This window comes from Poecilia latipinna, unplaced genomic scaffold (assembly GCF_001443285.1).
Source record: "Poecilia latipinna isolate Pla-1442-1.1 unplaced genomic scaffold, P_latipinna-1.0 Scaffold157, whole genome shotgun sequence".
NCBI lineage: Eukaryota > Metazoa > Chordata > Actinopteri > Cyprinodontiformes > Poeciliidae > Poecilia > Poecilia latipinna.
Window position 1 is genome coordinate 892850 of NW_015112773.1, and position 15071 is coordinate 907920.

A 15071-nucleotide genomic window follows, 5' to 3' on the forward strand; every position below is an offset into this window, starting at 1 on the left:
GGTTAAAAAAAAAAAATTGTCTTTAAAAAAAATCAAAAACTTTTTGCCCTTTGTTCCCCCCCCCCCCCCCCCCATGAATATTGAAAATTACAATATTTGCTCATTCCAGGACTGAATCTGTGATGGGTTTGATTTGATTTTTCAAATATATTCTTAAATGGTGACTCTGTGCAACTATGTCACCTAATCACGTTGAGGCGCCATGATGGATGTCGTCGGAAGTGAAGGACAGGAGTATCGAACAGAGCATACAGCCATGGTTCCACATGTTCAACTCAAGCTGGTTTATCTCTGCATCCTAAATCCATTTTTACAGTGAAATTAAGTAAAAGTGATATTGGTCTTTTTTTATGACGAGCTTTACAGAACTTAACATGCACATACTTTGTTTTGACATCTGTCATTGCGGCGCGGGTTACTTTCTGAAGAACGTGATGTCGCATGCAAAGGGCCAATTGTTCTCTGGAATAAAATATGGTGTAATACTCATGAGCTGGCTAGTTTTCTGGATCCAGAAATGAAACATTCACTGGTTTAAATCAGAAATTGTTTTAGCTGTGGATCCACATAAGGGAAAGAGGTTTTCCAAGTACCAGGAAAAGTCCTTAATAAGACACATTCTTTAGCATATATGACAAACTGAGCTGGCAGTCTGATGAGCAGATTTATTTGCCCTTATAACAGGAAATTGTTTTCTTTAATAGCTGCCAGCCCAATCCACAAGTTTCATCTGACTCTGCAGGAGAACGTGGACTCAAACACACAGAAAACCCTGTGATTTGTTTTCTTAGCGGTCAGGAACTCGTCTGCTGAGGAGATCTTCACAAATGTCTCCTTTAGGACATTTCTTCATGTCTCCCCGGTCCTGCAGGAAGTGGAACTCTGTAGCTACACAACTTCAGTCTCCTTGACACTGTCCTGCAGAGAGCTGTCCTGTTAGAAACGGCATGTGAACTGCCACTGGGAGGGGGCGGGGGGATGAGAGCCCGACTTTTAGCATATGGGTGTGTGCCTTTGACCAGCTGCGGCCCTCCACCTCTGCCCCCAGCAACAGCAGCCTGGTGCACCAAACAGCCTTGAGCTTCCAAGCTTTTCCTAATGGGCTCTTAGGAGACGTCATCATCCCACTGGGCTCATCTAGACCGCAGAACGCCATTATTAATGGAGCGGAGGATGCTTCACTGAAAAGTAAGCAGCTCATGTTGACGGACTCCGAAGCGTTTGCAGCTGAATATCTTTAGAGTGACGGATGGTTTATTTCACATCCTGAAATGATGGCAAACTTGGTCCGTCTGTGTGAACGTGTGAGTACACTGGGAAAATGACTATGTAGGAAGAATATTTTGAGTGCCTTGATTAGCTCACCAGGCAAAATTTAAAAATTTCTGTCAATTTTCCAAATCTGAGACCACACACAACAATAAAAAAAAAAACCTTAGTTTATAACATGTTTAGCTGTACATTGTGAGATGTCGAACCACATGGCAGGAGCAACACACCACATCCAAACAAGCTGATTTCACGCACCAACGTTCAGATGTCGGACTGTAAAATTTCGCAAAACCTCACGAGGCCAAACATGAGTTCAGAGTAAACAAACATGGCCGACTGGGAAGAAGTAATGGCAATAGTTTGTATGCCGTATTTGACAGAGGAAAAAGTAACGCGAGATCACTCCTAACAAACCACACGCACAACAGCAGGAATATCTCTTTAAGATCATTTTAAGAGTGATCCTGGTTGTTGGAAGGGAGAAATCGGGACAAAAATCTGCATAATAATCTCGCGATGTTAACTAGGCATAGTTAATCCCAGCTGATGTGTCGTCGTTGTGATTTTAAATGCTGGCATCGCAATCATGTGATTTCCTTACACCTTGAACCGCTGTCATTAATAACCAAGATGCCTGTACCATCTTGGTTAAAACCATATTCAGACCCAAGACGCTTTTATTCATTTATGTTGCTGTGTCTGACTTCAGGCCGGCTACAGTGTGCCATATCCTGTTTTGACGAGAAGTCGATGTTTGTGTGCTGGGTTTTACTTTGTGGAGATTATTTTTGGCTGCGAGTGTGATCAACCATGTCGGCATCGCTGGTATGTTTTCGCTGAAATGAATGCGCATTTGTGGGCAGTGGAATCTCTTTTTAGGCCAGCGGTTCTCAGACTTTTGAAGCAGGCCATGCCCTCCTTCTTAGAGCAATAAAATAAACAGCAGCAGTAAACAGCATAAGATCAATCGCAGGTTTTGGGAAGGAATTTTTGGCTCGGGAACTGCCAAGTTCAGCTCTCAGGAGCCGGTGTCTTGCATGTGTTGGACGTACCCCTGATTCAACACTCCTGGATCAAATGAATGGTTCCTTTTGAAGCCTCTGCAGAACCTGATGATGCAGCGAGGAGCAGCTGGTAAACGCCTAAAACATGCAGGGTACGGGGCCCTTGAAGACTGGAGTCGGCCACCCCGATTTTGAACCGTGCACTGAGTGTGGTGTACAGTCAGAAGTTCACAAATATTTTTTTTTATGCTAATTATTTCACTACAGTTAAGGCTCTATGTTGACTAGGAACAGACTGGCCACCAGATTAAAGGTTTTGAAGGGGGGGTATTTAAAAAGCAAGTGCTTCTTAAAGAGACGGAGGCCCAATTTCAAGCCATCAAATTATAAAGTCAAATTTCTTATCTATTTATATACACCTTTTTTCTAACTACTAAAGGTAACGGAGGTACTTGGTGGTGCTATAAAGTGGCAGTATGTGGCTGGAAAATGCATAATATTGCCCCTTGAAAAGTTAATTTTAAAAGTCCGTCTTATGTCGGAAAGTGTTTTCTTCTACTGTACAGATACCGTTGCAGTACTGCCCCTCCCAAACCTGTTGCTACACACAGCTGGTTTGAAAGAAACTTGTGTACTTTCCCCTTTCTTTTAAAAATAATAAAAATCTTAAACCACAGACGGTCGAGGCAATGATGTTGAAACCCATCACTTTTACAAAGGTGGCTCCGTTTTAAAGCTACGTTTGGCAGGTCACGAGTGGAAGAGATCGACGTGAAATGTGACGGGGTTCGGTCTCAGCTGCTGCCTGTCAGGCTTGACTGAGCAAACGCTTCAGCAGAATGGAGGTTGGGGGGGGCTAGTGAGGGGCAGGGGCGATTTTCAGCAGGCAGGAAATGGGCAGTGCAGGGTGTGCTAAGACAGGAAGCCTGACTTGAGTGCTTGTACCCTCCTTCCACCCCCACCTTCAGCACCTCCACCCCTCTGGGACTTTGCCACAGTGACCATGCCTCAGCATTACAGTGCTGCTGCGTTCACACATCGCCTCATGTTTCCTGTTTTCCTTCCTCCTAGCCTCCCTTTACTAGTCACTTGTCACCCTGCACAGTCCAGCAGCTGGTCAGCTCGCGCAGAGAGCTTTCCCCTTGGCAGTGCAGCACCTGAAGGAGAAACTGGAGTTTACAGAAGCTCCCACCTGGGTTTGGTCACTTTACAAAATCATCAGTAAGAATGGAGCATGTCTGCAAGATGGCAACGTAGGATTTTCCTCATTACTGTTGAATATTTTGATGATGGTGATCACGATTAACCCTCTTGTCCCCCCCGAACCAATCCCTGTAAGCTTAAAAAAAAAACACATCTTGCTTTGGTTTCAAGTGGGAAGAAGGTCCCTTTATCTGGTCAAATATACTGCATGGCACTTGAAATATTGTGAATGTTGCATCCTAACAGATGTCCTTGATCATAGTATTGAAGTGCCTGCAAGGATCACATGGGGTTAAATCCATAAAATGCTTCGCGTATTCATTTAGTCTCGGTTCTCTGTGTGATGGAGGGAGTACAGAGGACCGTCTGACCCTACAAATTCAGATTTCTCAGAAGAGCACTTCAATCAGATGAAGCATGTTGGAGCTGCACTAGACAAAAAAACCTTCAAATCACAATTTTATGGCCAGGAAAATATCTCATTTAGTTCATCCTTGTGTGTTGTGTGTGATGCTGTCGTCGAGCAAGAGCCCGTGTTGTACGGTAGCATCTGTTGCAGAGTGACACTACTATGCTTCTGCTGGTCTGACGACCTTCAGAAAAAAACACACTTTTAGTATTTTCACTAAAGTTTAAAGCATACATTTATAACCCGTTTTGTTGCTGTGTATTTACGGGAGATGCAATAATTACGCTGACTGTTGCTAAAAGAAAATAAGATGCTGAATATTGCCTTTATAATAATGTAACTTGTGGCATTTACTTTTGTTTTATACAAAAAAAATTAAGCCACAATATAGCTTGAAAATTAAAGATCTCAAGTGCTTGTGTTGCCACCCTGCTGCTCAGTGTGTATTAGGAAGGTGTTTTGCTTTTGTATTAATTACTACAAATGGCTATTTGCCAGAATAGCAGAGATGCTGCTTCTATGCTTTTACATGAATGTAGTGTCAATAGAAGAACGATTTACAGGAAGTCAGAAACGCAAACAAATATAGGTGTTTAAAACTCGTCTAAACATGGTGAATATCAAATTAGTTGTGCTTTTTAATGGCATAACCAAAGAAATATAATTTGTTTATAAAGATCCATAATCAAACTATATTAAAGCTGGTAGGGTTGGGTATATACAAAGTATGTAAAAGGGGAAATTAGGACGCATCGGCTTAATGAGGGATTTTTGTACGGGGCTTAATAGGACATGGACATCATGTGGTGATATAGTTTAATCTTCCTCCACTGCTGTACGTCTTTGTTTTCATTGGCAAATCATCCCAATGATCTGTTCATATGAGCCTGCGTCTTTAGTTCGGTGGGTGATTGTTACTCTAGGATAAAGCATTATGAGTGGTCATTACAAATAGAAAAACAATATATAAGCTCAGTCCCTGTACCTTAAAATGGAAATGGCAATTCTGCTCTGAATAATACACAATGTACTTAATGGGAACTGTTAAATAGCTGCGGTGTCTATTATTAGTGCTGAACTCTTTACTGAGCTTTTTGCTCCTCCTTCTTTCTGATAATCAGAGTTCTGTATTTAAGATGTCACTTCCCTTCAACAGTACAATGTCAGGGTTTCTCTGGAGGCCTCCCACACCTGCTTATGACTTTCAGCGAAAATGTGTCTGTTTTGTGCTTCCTTTTTTCAATTTTGTCTATGAAATTGTTAACAATAGATTGTGACTCGGCTTTGTCCAGAAATGAACTAGAGCAAAACATGGTGTACTTCTTACAGTGAAAAAAAGTATTTTTCCCTTTACATATTTCCTTTTTTTTTTTTTTTTTTGTAACACTTCAGATCATCAAACTATGGTTAATATCAGACCTGTGTACATTTTCCATGTGAAGATTTCAGTTAAGGGAAGAAAAGCTGTCCAAGCCAACTCTGAAAAAATAATTGTCCCCTTAAGCCTAATAACTGGGCCACCCTTGGTGACACAAACTGCCATCAAACGATTGCAACTTCCTACATAACTTTGAATTGTTTTACTTTAGGGACATGTAGAGCATGAATGGCTTATTTGAGATGTTCTGTGAGGACTTGTCACTGTCCTGTTGCATAACTAAGTGCACCTCTCAATGACTTAAAAAAAAACAAAAGCAAGGTTTTGGAGTGGACTAAAACCCAACTGAGGGTTTTTTTTTTGTCATTTATAGGTACTCTTGCTGGTACGTTTCATTTTGTACCTAAACATCCTGTCGCAAACTGACAGCTGGACATTCTCCATCTTACCTCAAGTCATTCAGATCCTGAATGACTTGAGGTCAAAATATAGTTTTGACCTCAAAATAGTTTCAAAACTATATTTTGTATTTTCTTAGGCCGTCTTTGTTTGCTAATAAAACAGTCATTTAAGAAATCTCAAACTATGGAAACACTTATTTTTTCTTTTCCTGGACTGTGTTGGACTATTTTGAAAAAATCAGAGTTGCACAAAGGAATGCTTTTGTGAATACACAAGAGGCATCATCCCCAACAGCAAAGCAGCGGATGGGGACGTGAGTCAACAAGTGAAGGCTGTTTCATTTTGCAGGCAGGAGACACTTCCTCTTTTCTCCGAGCGCGGGTCCTTTGGTGGACACGGTCAGGCTGCCATCAGCATATCAATGCAGGCCCTTTTTTTTCTTATCCAACAGAAGGCTTGGGCAAACTTAACATGCTTTCAGCACTGTATCAATAACACTTTGTTGCAGAGCTGTGCTAAAAGATGTTTCTAGATACTGAGAGGCAACCAGACTTTCTGTGCTGGGCTGGCGAAGAATCGATTGAGAACGGGTTATGATTGCAGACATAAATAAGAGGGCATAAAGTTCAAAGACCTCATTCCTGAGGATGTGATGATGTAAATTGAGGTATTACCTACTCGCAGGTCCTACAAATCTCGCCTCTGGTTTTATTTTGCGTCATTGAATCAAGTGGGCTGGTCTGAGTTGCTGCACCTCTGGTAGCTTAGAGGCCATTGATGCCGGGCGGTCGGCTCGGCCAACGCCAGGAGTCTCGGGCAGCTGCTGCTCCCATTCAACCCGAACGTAGCACAAAGTCTCACTGTGGGCTGATTGGCTCATCCTGGTGTGGGAACGATTTGCACTAGTGTTTGCTCAATCGTCCTTTGATTTGTTTGGTGTGTGGGTAAAGGAAAGAACAAAGGGGGGAAATGTAAATCTATTGAGGCAGCGTCAAAAAATTGTAAGCGCAGACGTTTATGTTCGATTGTGAGCCGTTTGAATGCAAAGAGTTCAGGCTCAGTATTATTGTACCCATATGTTACAGTGGCTATTGTACAAGTGAAATATGGTCCCTCTTAAGAGGAAATTACACAAAACTCACTTCCCTTGTTGAGACTGCAAAGGAAATGTGAAAACTGTTTGGACTCAATGACGCATCTTGAGGCCAGTGTGAACCAGCAATGCTTGTTGTGCTCTGTTGATTTTCTTATTTAAGATGATTGAAACACCCTTAATCTGTGACATTCTAAATTAAATCTTAAATAATGTCGTCAGCATTCTTATTTCTTTTGTCTTCATGAGCTCGTGTAGCAAGAACGAAGGCAGCCTCCATGTAACCAGGCTGCATCGCAGCCCATCTTCAGCGTTCATTGGACAAAATGAGCTACAAACCTTGGTTGCTGCAAAACAGTCCTAACCACTGTTTGCGCTGAAGTGCAGCCTTGTAGCAGGAAGGTAGTTATTTTAAAAAATAAAAAAAACATCACCATTCTATCTCAGGACAACACAGACACACGGGACAAACAACATGGACTGTAGGGACGGAGATGTATGTAAGACAAGCTGCTTGTCTCTGGGATGGCTTCATTGAAAGATTTTGTGCAACCAAACAATAAGTGCTTGTTTTGATAAAGCAGATGGCCTAATTTAACTCGGTGTGACTGGCCTCTGTGGTTTGGATCAGAGGAAACACTGTGGAGGTTTCTTTACTGCTTTACTTCTTCTGCACGCCCCGAACAGGACAGTGATGACACTGCTGCACTTTAGAGTCTGAACACCAAGCAGTTCTTCTGGTCAATGTATGGACTGAAGCCCAATCGGTGTGGATGGTCTGAAGTTCGGAGCCGGGTAGGTGTGAGCAGCAGCAGCCTGGTTCCTCCTATCCTCGTGCTGCATCTTCACCAATGAATCACGCCTGCTACTTAACCTGAATTTCACTTAAGTTAGATTTGCCTGAATGTGTGTTAATCCGTCATGGGGTGTGTGGAAGATGTAGTTTTCAGGACAGTAGCCTTTTGTGATGTAGGTAAAAACTTTCTTTTTCCCTCTGATATTTTCCTGGGTTTAGTTTGACTGATTTGAGACTGAGCAGCCAGCGCTTCCACAGTGTTCCATCTTTGCCCTTCCCGTTCCTCCCCTTCTCTCCCTCCAGTGACTTCCAGCTCATATACTGGAAGAGGAGGAGCAGACTCTGTGGGAAGCGAGGTTATGAAACAAGATCTAACATTCTGCTGACCCGAACTGATCGCAGCACCCTTCCGGTGACAGTGACAGGATATATGTTTGGCTTTGTTCAGCGGACACTAGAGTTTCAATCTGTTTGGTGATATGACTCGACTCTGACTGAAAGACCGGTTGAGTGGTCTGGGTTTTTTTTCCCCCTCTCAATTATAAAGTAAAATGTCAACCAGATGCTGTTGAAATGCAGTTTATCTGAAAGCTTTCAGCAACAGTCCAAACTCTGATGCAGTACAGGCATATTATAACTTGCCAAATATTTCATTTCTGGTTTTGAGATTAACACTTTATTTGATGGGGTGTGCATAAGACTGACATGATACTGATGACATCTTTCATGAACATGAAGGAGTCTTTATGAATGTCTCACTGTCATGAAGTATCATTTGGTAAATAATGACACTTTTAATGCAAAGTTGCTCTAAAAGTTGCATAAGAAAGTCCATTAGAAGGGCCAACTTTGCATGATTTTGTAAGTAATGACATTTTAATGCAAAATTGGCATTTTTAATGGACTTTCAAGGCAACTTTTAGAGCAGCTTTGCATTAAAAGTGCCATTACTTACCAAATGATACTTCATGACAACTGTCAGACATTCATAAAGACTCCTTCATGTTATGTCATGTTTATGACGGAGTCATGTCAGTCTTATGCACATCCTGTCAAATAAAGCATTTCCTATTAATTTCATCATGCATCTTTTTTGATTGATTCTGATTTTGCTTGTTTTATAACATGCATAAGATAATCTTAACACGTTCTGCAAGTTTTTTGATAAAGGTCACATTCAGAAGCAAACTAGAGAATTACAAGATCATCCCTTTATCTATTGAATTATGTCCTTTGCCTCTTTCTGATATTTTTAGGACTGAAAAAAGTGCCATGTTGTCTCAAAACATTTGTAACTATTGGATGAATTGGGTGGGAGGTGGTGTAACAACCCTACATTATTTTAATATTTGACCTTCGGATAAATGGAGCCAATAGAGAAATGACTGGTCGATTTCAGTCTGCGGCAGATTGATTACATCGCTCTTAATGAATCTGTGTTCGTCTGACAGGCTACAGATTAGTATCAGTCGTAACTGTTTGTTTGCCAGAGTTGAGTAGAAACCTGAAGTTTCCTCTGCCAGAAGAGGCGAATAAGGTCTTAATTTGAATCCGAGACTTCAGCTTGAGACCTGGCTAGTGTTTTCTTGTAGATTTCACAGCGGAGAGCGATGACACACTGAGATATTCCCCTGCTCATCCACACGCGGTTCATTGTCGGTGCCATCCCATTAAGTCTATCTGCTCACAAGTCAGCTGTGTTTCCTCAAGAGTGGCCCCGAGGAAATGTGGCCGCCAGCAACTCTAATCCGTTTGTTTTCTTCTGTCAAATCATGCAATTCACAAACTTATAGATTAGAAGTCACGTTACATCTCCACGATTTAATCTAGAGGCTGTTTCTGCGTGGCTAGGTAAATTAGGAGAAATCTGACGGCGCGGTTTTCTTTCGTCTGTGAATCTACTCCAAATCAGCGAGAGGCTCAGGCTTCAGAGCTGCTGCCTTGAATACTAACTGCAGAAAATGGGTCAATCAGCCTCTTCTGGAAAATCTCTGCTGCCTTCCTATTCCCAAAGCATTACTAAAGACTTTTTTTTTTTTGAAAGCACTCTTTTAGTAGTGGAAAGATGTCAACTTTTCACAGTGAAATACTGGAGTAAAAATCTGTCGGCTGATTTCCTTTTCTCTTCCTCCTTTTGCAGGCTGTCAGCATCAACAAGGCTATCAACACACAGGAGGTCGCCGTCAAAGAGAAGCATGCCAGGAATATCCTCACATTGTGTTAGTGTGTGAAGGATATGTCTGAAGAGAAGAGCTGTGTTTATTTCTACATGTGTGCAGAGGGTTACATTAGTGCAAAACAACAAACTGTGTAACCCCTTCTAGTTCATGTGGTTTTGTTGTGCAGCTGATATAAAAAAACAGCATGCTGCACTTTTTTTTTTTCTTTTTTTACTTATTCTGATCTCTCTTGGGGCATGTTAAAATAGTCTAACACAGACTATACAAACAGTTGTGTGTGTATATATATATATATATATATATATATATATATTATTATTTTTTTTTAAGATTCTTGTGATTTAATTCAGTTTATTCAGCTCCAATTCCCATCTCAAGGCAGTTTATGAGATGAACCAGTTATACAGAAACCTTTTGCAAATTCAGCTCAGATCAATCTGGGTTATTCAGTAGAGTCAGAAACACAGAAAATTAAATTCCAGTTACTTTTAGGGCCACAATGAATGAATGATTGATTATTCTATTGACTTTTTCTGATGATTAATCAATTAATGGGGTAAAATAATTGGCACACTCTGCAACTGTAATCAAAGTTAATTGCAGCGAAAGATCCTGTCACTCGGGGTCCAAGAAAGCAGCTCTGAGCTAAGAATGTCTTCTCGATGGCTATTGGTCGATTATTGAATCTGTCTAGGAGAAAAGCTCTTTAAAACTAAAGTGAATCAAGACTATCTGGGGGGGAAAAAAAAAAAAAAGAAGCACATAAAGTTAATTATTGCAAATTCAAGCACTTAAACACAGCATCGCTTTGCTAGGCGTACCTTCTTTTCATCTCTGAAAAGAAGGTACTCCTGGCCCAGAATAGCCAAACTGTTTTAATGTTTGACCTGTCAACAAGGTTTATACACCTCATTTATCTGATCAGAATCCCACTGTTGTGGACAAAACAAACAAAAAGTCCACTTATAATCTTCAACTCCCTTCAGAGCAAGAGAAGTGAGAAAATATCAAAATCAAATGTAATGTGAAATATGAGTGGTCCTTGACTGCTGCTCCCACCGTGCATCTTGGGGACCCACCACGAGAAGGGCGCCCACACTTTCTGGGCGGCCGTCAACCGGCTGCCTCTCTCCAGCAACGCCGTGCTCTGCTGGAAGTTCTGCCACGTCTTCCACAAGCTGCTGCGGGACGGACACCCCAACGTAAGAGCAGAGGACACGCGAACATCGGGGAAGAACGTCCGTGGTTTCTGCATGTGTTGGAAATCTGTTTGTGCTTCCACCTGCAGGTGATAAAGGACTCCATGAGGAACAAGGCAGATCTGGCGGATATGAGCAGGATGTGGGTAAGAAACTACGCCGAGGTGATTATGTCATGCAAAGATCTACGGCAAGCCGTCACACGTTGGGAGAATTTGGCCTCAAGCCCTTCGGGATTTAATCGTCTGCTGAATTTCTGTTTGATCTTTAAAACACAGGTGGTTACATCCATGAAGTACAGGAGACTAATCGTTTACTCAAGTAGCTGAAATCTCCCTTTATCGAGTCTTTAATTCAGCTTTTAACTTGTCATTCTGTTAAGAATTTAATCTGCAGTTACCTGGAGCATAGGTAATAACACTGAAAATAATTAATGTTGTGATAATAAGCTACAGCACAGTTTTGTTTGTAAAATTTTAGTTGCATATTTTGGTGAACAGTTTTCAATCCCTTTAACCATGAAATAATGTATTTTTTCTGTTCTCTTAAGCAGAACAGCTAAAATGCTGAGTATCACTTCATTTCATCTAGACTTGGCTGTTATCTGTACATTTTGTAAAAGAGAGAAAACGGCAAAAAATGAATTTACCTAAAAATGCTTCAGACACTATCTAAAATTATATATTTAGATTCCAGCTGCTCAAAGTGGGAACTGAAACTTTTCTTTCTTTCAGTACAAAAACAATGGCCAAATTTGCATATTTCTATTAATAAAAGGTTAGTTTGCCTCGGTAGGTTTTTGTTCCTGTGGTTTAAAACATTTGATTTTAAACTAGATGGGTTTTTCCATCTGACAAACCAAGAAACATAGATTGAAATAATATAATTGGTAATTTATTGGATGGTGCTACAGATTAGATGTAATACTTCCACTCCTTTGAACATGTTTGTTTTAAATGCATTTTATGTATATATAGATTTGTTTCATTCAATGAAGTCAAACTAACACACACACACACATTCATTCAAGCCTTTCTCCAGACGTTTTAAGTTATAGCCTTCAATGTATTCTTTCAGGTCTTTATATGATGGACTAACACACATTGCTGCATAATTATCAGCTGAAAGGGAATATTACAATAAGTTCTTCAAAACTATCAATCCAGTTCTGAACTAACTATCCAGTGCAAACAGCTGTTTCTTACTCATATAATTACTAACTGCAGTCCATTTGATGTAATTCATCATTAAGCTGTTCTGTGAAAACCTCTATGGGTTTTATTGGGAGAACATTAGTGAACAAACGGCATCAGGACACCAAGGAGAGAACGTTTTGACTGCAGTTCAATCTGTTATCTGAAAAGAAAAAGCTAAGCTACCCAGTCGAAGTTCAGACCTGAATCCAAATGAAAATCTGCAAGATTTGACGACGCTCTTTATTCCTTCTAACTGAGCTTGAGCATTTTTCCCCCAAAAAAGAATTGGCAGAAAATTGCAAGAAGTCTCTTGATGCGCAAACAGACATGGACCAAAAATACTTGGAGCTGTTATTGCAAGAAGGCACACAGTTGGAGTCTGACTTTAATGTTTAACCAGTCAGTTTCGCACTGTTTCATAGTCGACATTCCCAGAAATTCCCAGCAAAGTTTTCGAGTGAAAGTCAGTCATGTTGACGAGAGCAGATCACTGTTAAATGTTGGTCTGCAGCCATCAGCAGTGAGAGACGGTTGTGGACAAGAACTGTGTGATTATGATCGTCGGCGCGCCCAAGTATTGTGGTTAATGCGCTGACATTTACAGACGCTCCAGGGGAGGGCTTCTTCAGCAGTCGAGCCTTCAGAGCTCGTTAAACATTATTGGAGGAGCGCACTTCATGTAGATGGCATTCTTTAATTTTAATAGCGTTTGCATTGTCCATTTAAGTCATTCGCCACAACATCTCGGGTTAGTAGTTTATTGGGTTAGCTTGTTTGAAGTGAAATCTTATTTCTATGAGAGGCCCCATGGGCCAAAACTTACAAAACTCTCTTACATTCACTGTCAAACTCTGTTGCATTCACTGTCAAACTCTGTTGCATTCACCGTCAAATTCTCTGACAGTTTGATTGCAATGGAAGTTAACTTAAAATTTCAGTTTCTGATTGGACCCCAGGCAGGCTTTTCAAAATAAAAGCACACCTCCGGTTTATGTTTGTTTCATGTTTCTCTCCTGCGGCTTTAAAAATGTAAAACTTTGTGTTAATTGATTTGCTAAATGTTAGAGCCATAAAAAGGAAATATTTTAGTTATTTGTAAGATGGTTTGTTTGTATTTTATAAAATTTAGTTAGGACGATTGATATTTGTTTAGGCATTTTTACTGTGCAATTCAGTTTTATTTTGAAAGGTCTAGGGAATGACACAGATATTGGATCTGTTGCCATAACACTAAAGGAAATGATGTATCTGAAAATAAATTAAAACATATTATGTTGGCAAAAGATTCTGTAAACCACATATGTGCTACCTCAATCAAAATTGCTGACATTTGATATGCAAAAAAATCTTTCAGATTAGATAAACAATACCTTACCAGGTACTTCTCTCACTTCAGGACGACACAGGGACACCTATAAGACCAATTTTAACTGAGGTTGCACATATGTGCTTTACAGGATTTTTTTTTTTTGCCCACACAATATATTTTTTTTCAGATGCATAATGTCGTTTTGCAAATTAACACAAACCTGTAGCCTGTTATAGCCTGCCGGAGAGAAACTTGACATGTGAATCAAATATAAACCGGAGATGCGCTTTTATTTTGGAGAGAGAACACCATAACTTGTGCTGTCGCGCACATTAAAATCGAGTGCAGGCTTTACTGCCATTTCCGAAGAGACGGCTAGCTTTATCCCACTGATAGATGGGGTTTCCGATGCTGGCTGTCGGCTTCTAAACACTTCTGATAATGCTGACATTACTGGGAGAGCTAACGATGTCATTTAAAATATTAGTTGCCTCTGTGAGTCGCTGCCGCTCAGCTATTTTTCTGTCCGTGAAAACCCGCCTACTCCTGCCTGGGGTCCAATCAGAAACTGAAATTTTAAGTTAACTTCCGTTGCAATGTGAATGTAAGAGAGTTTGATAGTATGTGTAAGAGAGTTTGACTGTGAATGTAAGAGAGTTTGATAGTATGTGTAAGAGTTTGTAAGTTTTGGCCCATGGGGCCTCTCATATATTTCGCCACATTTGTGGCGCAAGCCTGATCAGCAGCAAGCTGGGCGGAGGCCTTCGCGCTCAGTACCGACTCAGTTTCTGCTGATGTCACCAGGAAGTGGGGTTGCTGTGACCAGGGCTGCGACGTCATGTTTCCGGTCGTTTCACGCTCACACACTCTAAGGCAAATAGTTGAGGATGCTGAACTGTTTCCTGCTAGGCAGACCCCGTTGCAGCAGGAGTTGCGTCCACATTGTTTATACAGCTGGTGTGTGTGTGTGTGTATATATATATATATATATTATATATTTCTTTGTCATCTCTTCCCCTCAGGGTCATCTGAGTGAAGGTTATGGGAAGCTGTGCAGCATCTACCTCAAACTGCTCATCACCAAAATGGAGTTTCACATTAAAGTGAGTCGGCCGGCCAATAAAACCGAGCGTCAGCCTCCCCCATCGCCCCCTCTCCTCTTCCCTTGTAATCTTTGCCCCAGATCCTCCTCCTGTGGGGGGGAAATTCCAGTTTACTCCTTATTATCCTTTGAAGAATCGGTAATGAAGCACTTTTATGAGACAGCTGAGCCGAGGCGTGGAGGTGACATGAGATACTGCTGCTGATGCTTTGCTCTCATGAAGCTGGATTCTTAGCCCTAACCGAAGGCAGTAAAGCTCCTTCATTCTCATTTCTGTTGGCAGATTGTTATAAATTTTGTCTCACACCTTCACAGCATCATGGGCGTAGATCTGTGGGCATTGCTGTGGGTTGGATACATTGTCCAGCGTCATCTTTGTGGACTGACGCGTAACCTGACGCACCTATTGCTGTGACTAAATAATTAACAAAGTGCCAATAAGCATTCTGATGAATTAATCATTATGCATCAACTGTAGAAATGATGCAAATAGGAATATGAAACATTTCAGATATCTGAGGTCTGAGC

The 15071-nt window shown here is 41.0% G+C and overlaps 1 protein-coding gene across 3 annotated transcripts in view; it reads left to right on the forward strand.

Moving 5' to 3' along the window:
- Nucleotides 1-15071, forward strand: part of LOC106945718 (huntingtin-interacting protein 1) — a 61484-nt gene that overhangs the window by 22492 nt on the left and 23921 nt on the right. For all 3 annotated transcript variants that reach the window (XM_015029607.1, XM_015029608.1, XM_015029609.1), the window contains exons 2-5: nt 9698-9761; nt 10797-10939; nt 11026-11082; nt 14464-14544. In XM_015029607.1, the coding sequence (XP_014885093.1) occupies nt 9698-9761; nt 10797-10939; nt 11026-11082; nt 14464-14544 (345 nt within the window). The remainder of the gene's footprint in view (nt 1-9697; nt 9762-10796; nt 10940-11025; nt 11083-14463; nt 14545-15071) is intronic.